We start from the raw sequence: 20,136 nt of genomic DNA, 5'->3' as shown, positions 1-20,136 counted from the left end.
TGTTTAGTGAAACATTTGGTCTCCAGAGATGACTGTGTATAAAACTCTCTCTCTATATATATGTATATACGTGTGTGTGTGTATATGTTCTGCGGTATATCCAGGTTATCCTAACAAGAGTAAGGTGAAATCAGAAAACAACAATGTAAAAATCTTTACGAAGTTCGTGATTGTCCATGATCAAGTGTAGACATTTTCCTTAAAAAAATTCAAAAGGTATAGTCCTTCAAAATGATAAACAAACAAGGGAAAGTATATTCTGGATTAGAATCAAAACATAAACAAAAAACGTCGTTTATTTACCAGTATCTGTTTCAGAGATGGTAAATTTTGATCTTCTGTTTAAAAACTTATAATATATTAAAATTTGTTGAAAATAAATATCAAAAAGCAATAAAGTTCAATGTAAAGGTACTATATATCCATGTATAGGAAGAAAAACAAACAATCTGGAAGGAAGAAATATAAAACTTATGTTTCGATAGCTTACAACTGTTGAATAGCTCCTTATACGTCTCCTTGTTCAAATGTTACATTAAAGTACTTATAAAATGTTTTTTTCGGTTCTACGTATACTGGAGTACACATGTACAGATGAATTACTAGTTAATGTATGGCGCCTAAAAGTAAACATTATATAAAGTGCGATAGTATGTTTAACGCAGGAGCACATAAAAAAAGACAAATAACTGAATCACATTCGGTTCTCCAGACTTTCTCGATTTCATGACTGGATGAAGATGACTTATTGAAAGTTGGCTACACAGTGAAACAGGAAGTTTAACAACCTTCCAACTCACGAGACAAGGTTACTCGAGCTACATAACTCTAAAGGAGAGGTAGGTTAGTCAATATTAATCTCCGAGCTAAGCTGGCAACATTGTAATACTGTTATACATACAATACCCGTTTACTTTTGTTTGTAGGTTAATAATGATTGAATAAGTATAGCAAACTAATGATATAAATGTATCAGATGAGAAAAAACCTGTATCAACATCTGAACGGAGTGTTATATTGTGCAAAGAAAGTATATAGTTACCATAAGATCATGGATGAATTTAATATGAAATGTAAATATAACATATTTTAACTACAATAAATGGCTACTTTCTCCCAGTTTTTAAATACAGTAATATCTGTTTAATCTTGTTGGCTTTTACTGTACACTGAATAAGAATGCATAAAGTTATAACATATTACATTTAAATTAAACACATGAATTATTCAAACAATTGTCTCCTACAAACTAAGGTAATATATATTAAATGTAAATAAATTGATGTTTCTTACTCGTTATACAAATCTTAGATTCAATAACAGCAAACAGTATGAATTAATGATCAAGTGTAATTCCTTGAAACTATTTTCTGTAAATGTCTGTCGAAGGTTAAGAGAAAAGAAGCAATCATCCCTATATTTTCCTACAAAATTGTTTGTAAGGCTTAGGTTGCCTTTATATTAGTGCGGAGCTAGTCAAACATCGAAGTGCTACATAAATAAGAGTAACAAATTATACAACACACCCTGGTGGTTCGATAATAAACTTTCAATTAAATAATTGAATATTATTTGTACTACTTTTGAAACGTAGAATTAGTGTAGCTACAAATAAATATTTAACAACATAGGTAACATAGAAAGCATGATAAGGCACTTAAAGAGCGTGACTTTAATCTACGTTAAATTATTAAAGAAACGTTGTTGAAGTTCACTGCCAAATTGATAGAAAGTTTGCTAGAACATCTTTGTTTTCAATTTCTTCTCCGCCAATTTATAACCATGATAGTTCTTTCTTGACTGTAGAATTAAGTGAAATATTTTTTCAGGTTTTTTGCTGTTTCTGAGTTACTTTATGTTTTAATTATTTAACTGATACCTTTTTAAATCTAACTTTACCCACTGGTCTTTCATACTTTCTTTTCTCATCACATTTCGTTATAAGACAACACTTCATCAATTGTTATATTTTTATTTACACCATTATCAGGCCTACTTATTGCTTTTCATCACATCTGGCCAATAATTTTCAGTACTATTTTATTTTTATCAATAACGATATACTTTCAGAAGTCCCTTTCATGTCTACTCTTGACTCTTATCATTCATGAGTCTTTACTTATTATTTCATCGCGTTCATTCAGTTACATCCTTTAGTCTTTGTATATAATTGAAACAACATAGTAGATTTTGACAGTGGCTTAAGTCTAAAATAATTTTAGCTGTTCTTTTACGATTATATTCTTGATCAAGCACGAAAAGTTTGGAATTTCTTTGATGTTTTCCAATATCAGACACCTCTATAAAATAGGCAGCTTTCCAATCCAACCGCCTACGGAAAAATCGTGAGTTAAGTTGCTTCTACCTTAGTTAATGATAAAAAAATCTCAACTTCAAAAATCCATCACTCGCTATAATACTGAGGTTGTGGATAGGAGCTCAGCTGATTCTTAGTAAATTAAAAACGGCAGTCCTGATTACTATCTGTCATGATATAAAATACTGTTTAGTTTAGATATTATTGATTAATTTATTTTGTTAGTGAATATTTTATTATTGTTTAATTTTTGTTATAATAAGAGTTAAAAGCAGATGATTGTAGGAAGTTATGTTTACAATTCATTGATGTTGAGACTATCGAACGTCGCGTGCAATACATTGAGAATATAAAGATTTCTAGAAGGCCAGACGATTAATTGATATACACATAAATAGTGTGAGACGAGCAAAAACAGCAGAGAGACAGTAGCAGAACAGAGTAAAATTACGGGCAAGGAAAAGTTCGGCGTGAAGTTAACTGCCGAAGAAGTGATAGGCCTAACGATTAACACAGGCCTAACGTTTAATATGTTAGAGTAAGACTAACAGTAGTAAAGAAGATAAGAAGAAGAATTTATTCAGTCAAAGCGTGGTTCTAAAGTAATTGAATCAAACTGAGTGCACTTTGACAAAATGAACAGAGGATATTTTGAAGAAAGAAGACCAATCGATTACGGTAACTCGCACCACAATTGTAAGTGAATCACACACAGAATATTAGTGCGATAGTAACAGAGAAGATAGTTCGGCTTGTCAACTGAAATTTTGAAGTATTTTAATAGGCCTAAGTGGACCTTTGACAAAAAGAAGAGAACTATATGTATAGTGTTTATGATATGCCTATAATCTCTATAGTGTGAATAATTTGTTGTACATACGTTTAACTTGTTCCGAATATACATATATTATTTTGAAAACAAGTGAAGTGTGTGCTGTTCATTTATCGTTGAATTTATCATCAACAAGTCACAGACACTTACTGTAGAAGAATCCTAAGCCCATAAACAACATAGTATATTTATACTATTAAGAAATATAAGTAAAATTCTTTTATTTTGACAACTGGCGAAAAGAGTTATATATTTTTTTAAATTATGACAATTGGCGAGCCACAGTCAGGATTATACAGAGGTAAACGGCGATAGAAGAAAACGTGAACGACAGCGGAAATAAGTAGGCCTACATACGCACAACTGTAGTAGTAACGGAAATAATGTAGTGATTACAATCACGCTATTAACTATGTCAAAGTTTGATAAATTGATAGAAATTGGAGAACGTTTTGGGTTAAAAGAGAGTGAACTACCATAATATGTTAAACATCAACAAGAATTAGAAAGAAAGAAAGAAGAGCGTAGACAGAGAAGAGAGGAAGAGAGACTAAAAGAAAAAAGGAAAGAGAAGAAAATGAGAGAAAGGAGAGGCTGGAAATAGATAGAATGAGAATACAGATTGAGAAAGAAGAAAATGAGAGAAAGGATAAACTGCAAATAGAGAGAATAAGAGCACAAAATTAAGATAGAAAACCTCACCCAACTAAAGGAAGAAAGACCCAAGAATGACAATGGGTCAGGGCCAGCCGACCCAATCTGCCCAAATTTGATTAACATAAAGATGACATGGATGCTTTCCTGGAGAGATATGATAGATTCGCCCAAAGTCAGAACTGGGACAAAGGCGACTGGGCAGTCTGTCTCAACCAACTTCTCACAGGAAAAGGCCTACAAGTATGTGCTGGCATGACGTCAGAAGATGCCATGGATTATGACAAAGTGGCTTTATTGACACGATATGAACTTACTGAAGAAGGTTTTCGTCGGAAGTTCAGAGGAATAAAAAAAAACTTTCAGTTTGTGGCACGTTTGCCGCGATATTTCACCAGATGGACTGACATGGGCATGTGTGAAAATAGTTTTAAGATACTGGCAGACCTATTAGTACGTGAAAAGTTCATGATCACGTGGTCAACTGACATGTCACTGTTCCTAAAGAAGAGAGTACCAAAAGACGTAGACGAGATGATCAAGCTGGCAGAACAGTATATGGAGGTATTATAACTGGCAAATCCTCGAATGTCCAGTTAAATTTGAAGCCAGTGATGGCTGACCAGAAGCAGGAGTTTACCAAAGGTGACACGAGGTTAATAGACAGAAGGGAGAAGAGATGTTATGTTTGTTATAAAATAGGGCAACAAGTCACCTACAGACACCTACTGTAGAAGGATCGTAAGCCCATCAACAACACATTATATACTTATACTATTAAGAAATATAAGTAAAATCCTTTTATTTTGACAATTAGCGAAATAATTATATTTTTAAATTCTGACACTATCTCATCACTTGCTTTACTGGACTTATTGTATACTTGATATGTTTACTATATAGGAGGAAAGGCTTTGTACTAAACCACACTCAGGTTATTCCATACCATAAATATTACTAAACGTTATTTCGAAAGTGCTCCACTTTGTTCGTGACATACGTGTTCGCAAAAGAAAGATCTTGCTGTTTACCTCCAAGTTTTCAACCGAAGGAATCTTTGGAAATACTTGGATGTCACATAAAGTTTTATCTATCATTTAAAATATCAATTATATTTTCTATTCGCAGGTAGTGCGAATAGCATGATGACATATGTTTGTTGTTAAGCACAAAAATACACAATGGGATATCTGTGATGTGCCCATATTTGAATCGAAGCCCGAAGTTTAGCGTTATAAGCCCCCAGATTTACCGCTGAGCCAACGAGAGGCCATCGAATGTAACTAGTGGTAGTGGTGAGAAGTGCATCTGATATATTGACGTGTGCAGTGTATATAGCTTAATGAAATGAAAGGTATCTGGTGTAATGGTATGTAGTTCGCTTATCAGCTAAATTCATAATGTATCTAGTGTAACTGATATACATTTAGTATATAGCTTGCAGTGTGTCTCGAATTAATTTTAACTTCCGATCAGAGCAAACTATGTTCAAGCCTGGCATGATCTGGTGGTTAGGACGTTCGAATTCTCGTCTCACCGAACATGCTCGCCCTTTCAGATGTGGGGACGATATAATGTGACGGTCAGTCCCACTATCTGTTGGTAAAAGAGTAGCCCAAAAGTAAGGGGGTGGGTGATGATGACTATATGCCTTCCCTCTAGTCTTACACTGCTAAATTAGGGACGGCTAGCGCAGATAGCCCTCGTGTAGCTTTGCGCGAAATTCAAAAACAAACAAACAAAAAACAAACGTGTCATGAGAAACTTTTAATTAATATATGGAAACAAGATACCTAGTGAACGTATTATATAGTTGCTGGTTTTGGTGATAGGTCAGTCAAGTGAAAAGGGGGATCGTTTATACTCAGCGCTGAACAAGGAATTAGTGCAATACAGATTGTGTACAAATACGAAAAGTTTAGCGTCAATACGAAGCTTCTTAGAAGAAGACTCCACCATGTCCAGAATCAATCAAAATACCGAAAAAGAAAATTGAAGAAACTGGTTCGGTGCATCATGCATCAAAAAATGTTGATAGTACACACCGGACAAACAAGACAAATTCTTTCAACTGCTCTGGTTCAAAGCCTGCATAAGTCCATTCGATGTTTGTCTGCAGAGCGTTTAAAAGGATATCTCGAGAAATGGCTACTTCTGCTCACAGATCAGTTCTAGTTCGGTATGAAAGGTGTATAAATACTGAATGCGGACATTTTGAGCATGTGAAGGTATAAGACAATAATTTACGAGGTATTTTTGAGACAGTCAGTACATATCTTGCGTAGAGAAAATACGAGAGGGTAGAAAATAGGATTACTTTAAATCACAGAAACCACTGGAACAAACTTGTTTTTTGAAGGCTATGGTTATTTATTTTGTCGAACATTTCTCAACTAAACCGTTATGTCACTAAAAAGAAAATAAATGTAACACACATATAGCGAATCTGACAAGTAGTTTAGGGTGGAAGAATTATCTCTACTAAATTTAATGTTTGAAAAAGTGAATTGGTGAAGGCAGTATAAATTCCTATAACATATATGTCTGAAGAACAAATGTCTTTGTTACTCAATAACTGAATTGTCTCCAAAGCACAAAATGCAACAAAGCATGGAGATTAGAAATAAGATTAAAGTGAGATTCTGTTTGAGAGAGAAAAACAAAACTGAGGAACCTTAAGACCAAATAATTATCGATTTATAGACACAGTTCACCATTAAAGTAAAAAACATTGTCAGGATGTAAAGGAAAGGTAAAACTACCTTTTCTATAAGTGTGAAATAAGGGTGAACCTTCTAACTGTATAAATCTCAAATTAAATTTCATTTGTAGAAATGGTGAGAAAATATTATTTTATCAGGAAATCTATTAAATAATAATGTTGTTAAAAAGTAGTGAAGACAAGAAAAGAATCTAGAGAGACCAGGTTTACTATGAAGAGTTTTAAACTGATTCGTGTTAAAGCGTGTTTTTTGTTTAATGATGAGATATTTCAGTTTTATATATGTTTTTTTTTTTTATCGTAGAAGCATGTTATATGAGCATGTGATGGGTCTCCTGGTCTAGATGTTTCAGATTTCAATACTTTAACTATTTGAACGAAGAGGAGAACTGCTTGTTACATGACTGCATTTCCCCTTATAATCAACACTATGATTTTTTGCGTTTGAATACAATAAGAAAAATAATCAATGTTTCGTCCTTAAAGTAAAAGTACAAGAAAGGTTTAGTTATGTATTTCTTTTTTTTATGACTTGAACTTTATTTATCAGAACGAATAATATTGTTTCGTTAGTCACCGCCCCCCCCCCCAGTGGCATAGCGGTATGTCTGTGGACTTATAATGCTAGAAACCAGGTTTCGATACCCGTTGTGGGCCCAGATAGCCTATTGTGCAGCTTTGTGCTTAGATACAAACAAACAAATTGTCAGTCACCACAAGCAAGGTAGGTTGAATATTTCCTTTTCTAGAACAGTGGTTGAATCTGTCAGTGCCAAACTATAAATAGAAACAAGCGATTGAAGGAACGAAGGTTTTTTTTAAGAGTGAAGTTATTTTTCAAAAGTTACTAACGAAGATTTTAACATTACAAACAAACGGAATCTGACATCAAAAGAACAGATAATGATGACATGTCACTTTCTCGGACAAAGCTCATTGTTCAAAGAAATAATAATTAATCTCGATTTTTTTCATGGAAATGGAAATGGATTGTGAAACTATTTTACTAAAACGAAATTTTAAAATTAATTATGGTTTTATATACCGAAATGATACACGTCTATAGTCAAAAGGATCTTCCCCTGTTGCTAGTTCAATTGTAATATAAGATTGATAATTTAAATTAGTTGATTATTAGGTTTTTGAAACATTTAGGTTTAAGTAAATTAACATAAAAAAATGTTTTTTTTTTGTCATGATGCGCGGTTTGATAAGAAAATGACGTATAGGTGAAATGGATACTCTTATAATTTTCGAACGTCAGTGGGTCCTCATCAGACGCTAATATCTTTCCGAAAGTATTACTGAATTCGCATCGGACATTAGTAGTTTTATGAAAATATTATCTTACTTCGACGGTCCAACAATTCAGTCTCTGACAAAGCTAGCTACCTTCTCGGCAATTGTACGTACATCGACTTCAAGTTAACTCGCTGGATATCAAGGAGACTCTGAACTAGAAAAAAGATTCTATGTTGTTTGTAAGTTAGTGAAATTGTTGTTTATAAAACTTTGTTTGTGGTAATTATTCGTAATAATTGTTGTTCTAAGTTGTACTGTTGTATATATATATATTAAAACATATTTGTGTGAAAAACGAAAACGGTGTGTGTCAATCTTGTTGGCAAATAGCGTAAATTAACAAAAATATCGGGTTCGGACTGTTTCAAATTCGCAATACGTAACAGAATACACTAATATTAGACAATAAAGTGGAGGTTTACAGTAATTTATGCTATCCTAGCTGATGCAAACACCTGTGTTTATAATTAAAATTATTCTACTATTTTAATCAGTGTTTACAATAACATTTATTTAAATTGCCAATGATTTCTGAATATAAATATAATATATATATATACCATAATATACACGTGTAAATATACGTACGCTAATGAACATATTTCTATAAATATTAATGGCATAATCTAAACATATATTTATATTCAAAGAATATGGAAAACCTAGAAAACAATGTAGAACTAAATTTAATTAATTAAGTAAAAGTTATGTTTGAATAAACTCTTAACAAAAATTAGGTTAAGCCTAACACTAACTAAAGTACTTATGTAAGAGAGAAGTATTAAATTATTTCTTTTTAAACATGAACCAAAAATATGAATAAAAAATCAACCACAGCATTCGAAGTACGTTTATTTAGTAACAAATAAAAAAATACTAAAGCTATAAGCTTAATAATTATAGACTATTTAGGGTTCACTCGGGCTTTAGGTAACAAAGGTAATACTAACTACTGGTCTATATTTTATATTATACTTGTCAAAACACATTAGTTTTAAGCCTATTAAATTTTATCCTGCATTCTTTATTCAGCCCCTTTGGGATATTTCAAACAGAAGAAGAATGTATGATAATATTTCAACCACACTATGTTATACTTTCCTTTGCTAATGAAAAGACGTTTGCACCATAACAACTGTTGTTATAATAAATGCCGTACATATATTGTTGCTTTATCCAAAACAGAAATAACAATTAATCTAATTAGGTTGAAGCTGTTGTATATTAATTAATATAATATAATCACCAAAGAGGGCGAAAATATAATAGTAATGAACTTTAGCGTTAATAAAAATGAATGAAGCAAGCTAACCCTTAAAATTCAAAGGATCATTAATTTTCGGAAAATCGACTGTGTTTATCGATAAATGTAAAAGACTGTCTGAAATACGATTTATATAGTAACTTATAAAAACTGTTAAATATTTATTTTTGTTTAACTCCAATACTTGATGTCTTTCCATATCTTTAACACAACTTATGTGAACAATACAGTTTTGATTCATCAATGCCTTTGCATTAGTGTGTTAAGGCTATAAATTATAATGTACGGTGTGACATCTTGCACAAGCAAATGATGGGGAAAAACAACAACAAGAAAAATACAAAAACTAGTAGGTACTGACTCACCTGTAAAAGCCCATATTTTATTTCAGTTTCAACAAAAGAGTATCTCGTGACTGATTGTGGAAGGCTTTGTGGCAGACGATCTTCCAAAGAACCCATAATGTTTGCTAAACTTCCAAGTACTGGTTCTGTGGCGAAGGCTAAGATTTCACTGAAATAAAGAAAAAGAAGTAAATATATATACATGTAACTTTTGTGTTGTTAAGCACAAAGCTACACATTGGGCTATGGTACTCTGCCACCATGGGTATTGAAATCCCACTTTTAGCGTTACAAGTCCATCAGACTTAGCGCTGAGTCACTGAGAGGGGAGATATGTATGTATATCTACATACGTTACGTTTTTTTTCTTTAATTAACTTATGATAGTGTTTCATGTCAATTAATGTTGAGCTACTTAAGAACTGATAATCTAATGTACTTCTGTCTAATTTAGTCTTGAGTAACTTAATATGATATGGTAATTTTTTTTATTTACCACGCAAACTTATGATAACATGATCTAATAATATATTGAATTGCATGATATGAATGTCATTTCTGAACAATCTAAGCTACTTACTGTGTTTTAGCTTAACTAGTGATTTTACTTAAAGCTTACGCCTAAATAGCGAGTAATGAAAAGTCAATGACTCAAAATTGAAACTAACCAGGTCAAAATAGTTTTCAAACTTAATAAGGTGATCAATGAAGCTACAATAATCTCAAAATAAAGAGTGAGACACAAAAATATTTTGATTCTTTTTCATACATCATATAGATCTGCCTGCTGCGGGCATCGAACCGTGATTTTATGCCTTATAAGCCCTCAAACCTATCGCTCTTCCATCAGCTCCTCCTCTGTAGAATATTTACAGATGAAATATTAGAGGATATATAAATCTGGGAATACTTCAAATCTGGATATCAGAGGGCGTGTGACTCTACAGATTCATCTTTGTCAGAATAAAAAAATATATAATTATTTTTCGACAACTGTCAAAATAAAAGGCTTTTACTTATATTTCTTAATAGTATGAATATATACTATGTTGTTGTTAGGTTTAGGATCCTTCTACAGTAGGTGTCTGTGACTTGTTAGCGATAAATTCAACGATAATTGAACAGCACGCACTTCACTTGTTTTCAAGATAGTATATATATATATATATATATCTTTTTCTTGTAAAAAGTCCACTTAGGCTTATTCAATTACTTTAAAATTTTAGTTGACAAGCCGAACTATTTTTTCTCTCATTATCGCACTAGTATTCTGTGTGTGATTCACTTACAATTGTGGCGTGAGTTACCGTAATCGTTTGGTCTTCTTTCTCTTAAATATCCTCTGCTCCTTTTGTCAAAGTGCACTCAGGCTGATTCAATTACTTTAGAACCACGGTTTGATGGAATATATTATTTTTCTTATCTCATTTTCTACTGTTAGTCTTACTCCAACATATTAAACGTTAGGCCTATCACTTCTAGAGTAGTTAACTTCACGCAGAACTTTTCCTTGGCCTGTAACTTTACTCTTTTTTTTGCTATTATCTATCTGCTGTTTCTGCTTGTCTCACACTATTTATGTCTATCACTTAATCGTCTGCCCGCATTCTATATTCTCGACGTCAATGTATTGTACGCGACGTTCGATAGTCTCAAGATCAATGACAAAAATAACAAAAACTAAACAATAATAGAATATTCACTCACAAAACTAAATTAATCAATAATATCTAAACTAAACAGTCTTTGATATCATGACAATCTTTAAGGTTTGAATGTCAGACAGTGCGCAACTCTTCAGATATTTAGATTTTAAATGTTAAAGGGCATAGCTTTCTGCATATATTTAGATTTTATATGTTAGAGAATGCATTGCAGAACAGATATTTAATATTTAAATACGAGAGGATTTGCTTATTTGCAGATATTTACCGTTGTATTATTAGATAAGTGTTCACTGGTAGACTAACGATTTCGTACCTATGTCCTATAGACCGATGCTTTAATGGCAAATGACAATGCTATTTATTTATATTTCCTTACTTCAATCGAACACGGATTTTAAGGAGAATAAAGACAAAATATCATTTTTTAAATAGAAGATGAATGCATTGTAATAGGAAATGTCTGGAACAGCTGTCTAAACCTCGTGAAATATTATTGGAATTGCGGCAGAAAATATTTATGAGATCGAGGGTACGCTAATGATGGTTCAATGTATTCTAATCATTACAGTTTTTGTATTTACGACATTATGTACTTCTTGTTAGTTTATTATATAGAATTGCCTTCATTAATTTGTCCTTTTTATTTCTGATCTATATGGATAAATTATTGTTTATCTGGAATTATTAGTAACTACTTCACTGGGTTAATTATCCTTAATACAAATTCGATAACAAAAATGAAAAGTTGACGTAATTTTTTTAATAGCGTGTCTTAAAATATTCTTTTTAATGAACCGGTTTATCATCGTAAAAAGAGTTTGTAGAACATTTTTTTTGTATTAACAAGCGATCTCTGATTTAGCCAAAGAAAGGTACGATAGTTTGTTAGTAGATTCCCCGCGAAACCTAAAATCTGGGATAAGTAGGGCGCGAACTACCAAGCATTCTGATGCAATTGGAAAGGTTGAAGGCTGTAGCGGCAGCTTTGGGTAATGGTCATCAGTTAAGCCAAGCCGAACGTGGTAAGCAGTTCGACAATAATGTGTATTACCTCTCCGCCACCCTTCTTCCTCACACTCCTCATTTCTTGAGCAGAGACATCTTCTGGAATCTTCTTAAAAATACCTGGTTGGTACGTGGATGTTATTTTGTGCTAGGGGCCTTTATTCGCATCGTTACACTTATCACAATGAAACTTTCTTTAACCGTTTGTTATGGCTTACTTTTTCGGTCACGGGTGTCCCGTCGTGATAACACCCACACCTGCTGCAAGGATAAAATTCCGAGCATTTTACGACCATAAACGTGCAGGTCAGCTTCAAAACTGACGCTTCTATCATTTGCACGGAGTTGGAAACGACTGGTATAAGCCTTTTTTTTTTTTTTAAAGAAAAGCAGCATATTTTCTTTGAAATTGCTTAAGAACAACTGATAGCTAAAAGACAATTTTCAGCTTTTTCAAATTTTCCCTATTTAACTGGCCGAGAACAGTTTGGGAAACAATATAGTTAAGTCAGAGATCGCTTGTTTATAACACCATTTTATATAGTTTGTGAGTTATTTTCAAGCTTTTGATTCCAAAATTACAAATCTATACAATTTGCAGGGAATTGAAATAAAAATTTATTTCTAACTTAAATCAACTAAACTGTTTAGTCATTATTTTCTTTTGGTTGATCAGATTAAAATTCATATTTACGCACTAAAGTTTGTGATACATTTAAGTACTTTCGAAGTTTTACCCTAAATAAGCATTCTCTGGCGCCACTCAAGTTTCGATCCAGTGGCACCAATTTGGGAGGTTGAGGTTGTAGGGGGGGGGGGGACTGCACCATTTAAGCCTTTTTTTTGAGAAATGTAAAACGTAATAAAATCAATTGAGGACTTCAGCTTTTTTGAACATGCACAATAATTTGTTGTATAAAGTTAAAAGCAAACACAAAACTCAAAAATTCTACATGTTTCGGTGGAACATGCTCCATCATTCTCACATGTAAAACGTCTGGTTAATGGAATATGTTATGAGAAATCATTAATAGTAATATATAAATACAAAGTCGAAATTTCTGGTTTTTTTTTTGTTGTTGTTCCTCATAACTCTCCGGCTCTTACGTAGTTATTACAGCTGACATATGAACTCCAAAACGTGCTACGTCATCAATATTTCATGTATTTTGTAGAAATTAAGGTCACCCTGGCCTTCTACAAGATTTTTCCGAAATTGCACCACTGTTTCGATTTGCACATAGCTCTGTTACCATAGCTTACTCCAGTGGAGACAAGTGTCAAGGATTATTCTGTTACTGCCAAACGCAAAAGGTGAAAAACGATAATATTTTGCAAAACCCAAGAGATGTAACGTGTTCGTTACATTAACTAGGACAGTTACGTTTACATTACTATGTTCATGCGAACAAGAAATTTGATAAACAGTTTTGTATAATAATTTTCTATATTATTGTCCTTAAGCAATGTTAATGTAAGCAACAATTACATACACATTAGACATCAAGATAGGTAGTGTACGATACACAGCAACAATTACATACACATTAGACAGCAAGATAGGTAATATATCTTATACTTTACAAAATAATACCGGGTAAAAAACTGAAAACTTTTACAAGGAAATTAGTTAAAAACAATGATATAACTTTCTTATATGTGGCTAATGTTAGTTTAGGTTTATAGTTTATAGTATTGTTTTATATCCACGATTAGTTTGTGTCGTTGGATGTGCACTAATGTAAATACACGAACGCTTATAAGTACACTCTGGTTTCGAATATTGAATGGTGTGTGGATCTTATTAGCAAAAAATTTCTTTTTTACGTGTTTTAAAATTCATATTATTGATTATAATAATGTTCAAAAGAATTATGAGTATTATTAATGTTATTTCACTCTTTTATATCTTTTTATACTTCTTAAAGTTATTTTACATTTTGAGCTTTCTATACGGATTTAGAAAGAACCGAAACTTGTGAAATCTCGTGAGATATTGTTGGGATTGCTGTAAATATATCCTTAATAATAGGGATGCCAACTTATTTTATCAATGTGTTCTTACCATTGTAGTTTTGTTTTAGGTTCCTTGTGTATTAGTTTTAGATATTACGTACTTCCGGACTTTTTTATGTAGCACTAGCTTCATTAATTTATGCTACTTTTTAGCTTTAATTTCTACAGTTAGCTAGCTTATTACTCGACTTTTATTAGAAAAACAAAACAAAAACTACAAATTTTCACAAGGAAGAAATTTAAAATTATGAAGTCTTCCTCTTTAGAAGTGTCGATGCATTGATTAGAAGGGCTCATTTACTGCTACTGTTGGGTTCGTTTATCATTCTTATCACTTTAGACTGGACCCTTTTCTGAAAAGGTATAGGGATTTCTTCAGAACATTTGTTGATATTTGGAATGCGGTTGTTGATTGGTGAAGAGTTTTGATTTTTATCTTAAGGCAGGTTCTTTTGCAGTCTCAGCTACGTATGGAAAAGTGTTCAAACACTTGAGATGGTCTGCGTCTATTTTGCTCTGTATGGTTAGTGACTAATTTTTGTATTTTTCCCTGCTTCTCTAAAATATAAAGTACTACATTAAGAATTTTTACTTGGCAAACAACTTGGCTAGGTATTTCATGATCAAATTTCTTGGTATGAGAGTAAACTTTGATTTAATCTCAAAATTGTGTTGTTTCAAAAGTCGTTCATATATTTTTTTTCATTTATTAAAAAGGCATGGAAAATTATTAGGTAAAAATCACAGTGTTTTTGAATTATTATTTTAATTTTTTCTTTTTTTACAATTATTGAACTCATTGTGGCACAATGGCCAAAGAATAATTAGTGTCTTAAGTAAGTTTTACTCGTCCATAAATTTAAGTTATTTAGAGTTTTACAAATGGATCGATCATTTTGAAAAAAAAAGTGTTTTTTACGATACCCATTTTTTGGTTGTTATCATCTACCGAAGACAAGGGATAAATAACTCAGTGTGTGTGTGTGTGATGTTTCTATGTACTTCACTTATAAAAGAGTTTTAACTTCAGAAACGTTTAAAAAATAATGATAACATATTATTTTTGTGTGAACATATACGACTCAAATATTTGTCTATTAACAATTTATGGATTGAAAGCTCACTTATCCACAGAATAATAACCTTGGTTGAGGCTGAAGTAAATTGAACATTTTAAGGGATCATAAAAAAACGTTCAGTACTCTGAACTGCACATCAAAATCGACAAGGAACTGTTTTGATAGAAATCCAGCATAGTACAATCCTATAGTTTGTAATTTTTACTATAAATTGATTTTTTAAAAAAAACTCTTCAATTTTCTATTCTAATTAAGATACTTCTATTTTGTATAACTTACAGCTAAATTGAAAAATCTTTTGTAAAGTTGCAGTGAAACGTAACGATAAAAGTAAAATAAGTCGTAATGAACACCTTGAGATAATACCATATGATTTTTCGAGAAAGTTAATGTGAAGGAAAACGTTCGTTCTTTCCTCGCTCTTAAAAATATCTTATGTTTCACTTGAAGTTACAGGTAGGTGCAAACTGGTTTCCTTATTTAGAGATATTTTTGCTAAACCTTTGATGCTAGTAAATGTTAAAAACAACAACTTTTAAGCCTAACACGAATATATAGATATTAACTACTTTAAAATAACTAAGACCATACCATAGTGGGAAAATTTTTAAAGCTGCTAAAAGAAGTGCAAACTAATTTTAAATTGAGAACCAAAACTTTTACTGCAACTAATGAAAATTTGTTTAAAAATACTTGCTGAGCCTTAAAGAAACATCACTTAAGAAATGAACAATACTAGTTCTTCAGAAGTACTTATGGCATAACTTCATAATTACGATTCCACAAAGATTCATATATAATATTGTGCCTACTGTATTCCACCTGTTCTGGCTAAGAAGTTCATTATAAGAACATAACATAGAATCATAGTAACCAATTTGTTTCCTCCCTCTTTTTTGGGGCTATATTACGTTGCTGACACTTTTGTAGGGATTTTCTAATCCAAATTTAGTGCAACCTTTGATAAGCTAAATAAACTTTATTCTGCTATGAAGTTTATCAAAGAAATTTCATAAAATGTTCCTTTACTATTTTTATATATTTTTATTATAGTTTACGATGTTGCAAACTTCTTGGTGACTAAAGAATTTATGAATAATACACAGTCATTGATTTATTTATCGCTAAGTTTTTAGCACATAATAAAAAAAAGTATCTCAAGAATACTATTTTCTTGGATGTTAAATCTCTTCGCAACTTGAAAGGCAAATTAGATTTAGAAAAATAGAATTTATTTGAACGTTAGAGCTGGCGAAAAATTGAAACCAATAGACCGAATGTTTATGGTAAAAATCACATTAAACTGCAGTGCATATCGATTTATTTCTTGTATTTCTCTGAATTTTCCCGCAATGAATTTCAAATCAGAAGTGCGAAAAAATTGTTGAGTTAAATATTACAATGGCACTTTTAACGACACATTATGTAGAGTAATTTGTAATACCAAAGGTATTTATGATATATAAAAGTTTAAAGTTTTGAAGTTTACTGACTTTGAAGAAGCTGGTTTGTTGCCTCTAATTTTTTTTGTCAGCTGCTAGTTCATATGGGATTAAAACTTTTCTAATTAATGTTTGACGGTTAAAACATTTAAAACAATACAGCAAAAAAAAGATCATAATTTGACAGGGTTTTGTTTGTTTGTAATTAAGTCTAAAGTTACACAATCTGTGCTGTGCCCATCACGGGTATTGAAACCCGGTTTTAGTGTGATAAACCTTCAGAATTATCGGGGGGGGGGAGCTGTTTGATAGGGATAAAATTAAACAACTTTTAGCTATATAATTTATACATGAATTTACCTTTTCTCATAAATTAATTCGATTCTCAGAAGTATCATTTTATTCGTCAAGCTAGTTATTGTATCAGTAGAAGCAGAACAAATCTGTGTCAATCGGAGCTGATTTATTATTTTTTTTCAGTTTATTTTGTCAGTGTATCGTGTCAAATCTTTCAAACACTAAATTAATGTGTGGATCAAAATGTATAAATTGAAATGGTGAAAGGAAATATTAAATGTGGTTCTAATTCCAAATAAACACTGAAAGAAAAACACAAAGCTAGAAATCTAACTTATGCGAAAACTTATCAATCAAGTTTTGATTTAGGCTTGTATAATCGATATATGCTTCTCTTGATTAAGTATAGTATCTGTGATATGTAAAAATAACAATATAATTATTAATATTCAATTCATTAGATGTATTAAAAACAAAGCCAACGTTTAATAGTGCAAAATAAATATCTAAAATGAGACTGTCCCCAGCCTCTTAAAGTCTACACGTTTCTCGTCTTACTCCTGATAATAAGGCAGTCAGTTGTTCCCAGTCCCACAGTATTTTATTTTATCGTTATACAGTAAAAATTATTAAGTAAAGGAATTTTTTATTGTATTTTTAGACTGGGGACGGTCTCATTTTAAATATTTATTGTTTACTATTAAACGTTGGCTTTATTTCTTTCACACATCTATGTAAAAACTTACACAAGTGTCGTTCTAATCTTAATTTACTTCATTAATATATAGCGCTGGTTCAAAATGTATCTGTATTGGTAACAATGTGATCTCACACTAAAACTATGAACACATTGCGCACCAGTCTGTTAACAAAGTAATTAATCTATTTTGAAATTGTGGTCTTAAAAATACCTTTGACCTTTACACGGACTGGAAATAAAAAACAAAACTGAAACAAACATGTCGTTAACAATGATAATTTTGATCCATACCTTTAAATAAATTACAGCCTGTAATTATCTACTGTAAAGCAAAATATAATCCTACAACCCAAATTATTGAAAACTATTGCAGGTTACGTAGGAAACTGGATTGAACGATGAATTAAGAGGAAATCAATTACTGTTGTTTGATTTAATACACTTCTAAAAGGTTATTCCTGTTCACTAGGAGCTATCTAAATGAAACTAATGCAGAAATAATGCAGGAGAACCAAAATGCGTGGGATGTTGTTACACTGAGCTTGTCCGCTTCGTGTAAAAACATTGCAAAATTCCAGGAAAAAAATTAATTAAAATACTTGTTTTTATGTGCCCCCAGAGACACAGTTTGATAATTAATAGTACTTTGAGCGTTAGCTGTACCTTATCTCACTTGAGTAACAGAACTATAATAAACTGCTAAAGGCGAGATAATCTTCATTTTATACACCAGATCAAGGAAATGTAATGTTTTCATGAGCGACACCTACAAAACTTTCTCTGAATGAATAATATGCACAGAGATGATTATTGTATAAAAAGTTTCTCTAAACATTTTCATTACAAACTTTACCTAAATTTATCCCAAATTCATCATTTCAAAGAATATAATTCCTCATGATTATTTTCTATTTTTTTTGTTTCTAGTACTTCTGATGGTATGCTGAGAAAATCGACGCTACGTATATCTCAATTGTTGCATCTCTATACCCAAGTTTAGAACATTTTGACGTAGCAGCAAAATATGTTTCGATATAAAAATTTCTGTCACAAACACCATAGGATGATTTTAATGGATTTCGTCTAGACCTGCATAAGTTGCAAGGGCGAAGTTGACACATGGAAAAAATTCAGACAATACTCCTGTACATCAGCTGTGTGATAAACAGGATAGCTTTCAACGATTACTTAAAATTTTTCATTTCAGTTTTTTGACACATGACGTGAAGTCCGGTCTTCGTTTAATATATTTATGCAAACTTTTAGAGCATTTATTTGCAAAAGACAATGGCTTATTTTAAATCACCTTTTCTCTTTGTAGCACCTACCTGCAAGTTAACACACTATAGTATTTTGGTTTGAATTTCGCGCAAAGCTACACGAGGGCTATCTGCGCTAGCCGCCCCTAATTTAGCAGTGAAAGACTAGAGGAAAGGCAGCTAATCATCACCAACTTTTGGGCTACTCTTTTAGCAATGAATAGTGGGATTGACCGTCACATTATAGCGCCCACACGGCTGAAAGGGCAAGCATGTTTGGTTAGATGGGGATTCGAGCGTCCTAACAACCTGACCATGCCGGGCCGTAACAGACTATGTTACTCCAAAACTGATTTTCACCTGATATCACTGCTAGAACTTTGGAAAATACCGGTAAACGACTAATTAGGCATGGAAGTTTACCAATGAGGAACTAATAATTTTACACTACGCTTTCCGCCATGCAGTGCTTTATAATAGAATCCTTGGAGGCAAGTAACATAAAAACTAGGTCGCTTTAATTAAATATAAGCTTAAAATGTCCTAAGCAGACAATGTGTTGAGAACTAATCACAATATTTCTTCTTTTGCTTGAATCCCCAGTATGAACAAGTTAATGAACACTATTCCCCAGAGAAATATTATGACTCCTGTATCAATTTTAAAAATGAAAAGTTCATTCATTTGTTATTTATAGAAGATTTTTCTTTACTTGCATGCCACAAGTTATCTGGTGGTTAGGGCGTTCGACTCTCAATCTGCGAGTCTTGGGTTCGAATCTCTGTCACCGAATATGTGTTATAATGTGAAAGCCAATTTTATTTTTCGTGGGTAAAAATAGTAGCTTTAAAGTTGATGGTGGGTAATGTAGACTAACTGCCTTCCCTCTACTCTATCACTGATAAATTATGGACGGCTAGCGCAGATAACTCTTGAGTAGCTTTGAGCGAAATACAAGACAAACAGACAAAGCAAGTCATCTAGCGGTACTTGTACATTAAAAAAAATGACCTGTAATTGAAATATGAAAACACTTTTTTTAGCTATCTATCACCGTATCGATTCAAAATGTACGTTGCTCTAAACGAGAGCACATTATCAGGGATCTAGCTAGTTCTATCCACAGCCCCCAGCGCCCATAGGGTAAAATTTTTAGCTATCTATCCCCGTATCGATTCAAAATGATCGTTGCTCTAAATGAGAGCAGATTATCAGGGATCTATCTAGTTTCTATCC

At 32.2% G+C, this 20,136-nt stretch overlaps 1 protein-coding gene across 1 annotated transcript in view; it reads right to left on the bottom strand.

The window, feature by feature from the left end:
- The window catches only part of LOC106461496 (SCY1-like protein 2), a 177,154-nt gene that overhangs the window by 50,867 nt on the left and 106,151 nt on the right, over positions 1 to 20,136 (bottom strand). Inside the window, exon 4 of the mRNA XM_022388724.1 lies at positions 9,457 to 9,604. Coding sequence (XP_022244432.1) covers positions 9,457 to 9,604 — 148 coding nt within the window. The remainder of the gene's footprint in view (positions 1 to 9,456; positions 9,605 to 20,136) is intronic.

Source organism: Limulus polyphemus, unplaced genomic scaffold, assembly GCF_000517525.1.
Source record: "Limulus polyphemus unplaced genomic scaffold, Limulus_polyphemus-2.1.2 Scaffold39, whole genome shotgun sequence".
NCBI classification, from domain to species: Eukaryota; Metazoa; Arthropoda; class Merostomata; order Xiphosura; family Limulidae; genus Limulus; species Limulus polyphemus.
This window is presented reverse-complemented; position numbering and strand designations above follow the sequence as displayed.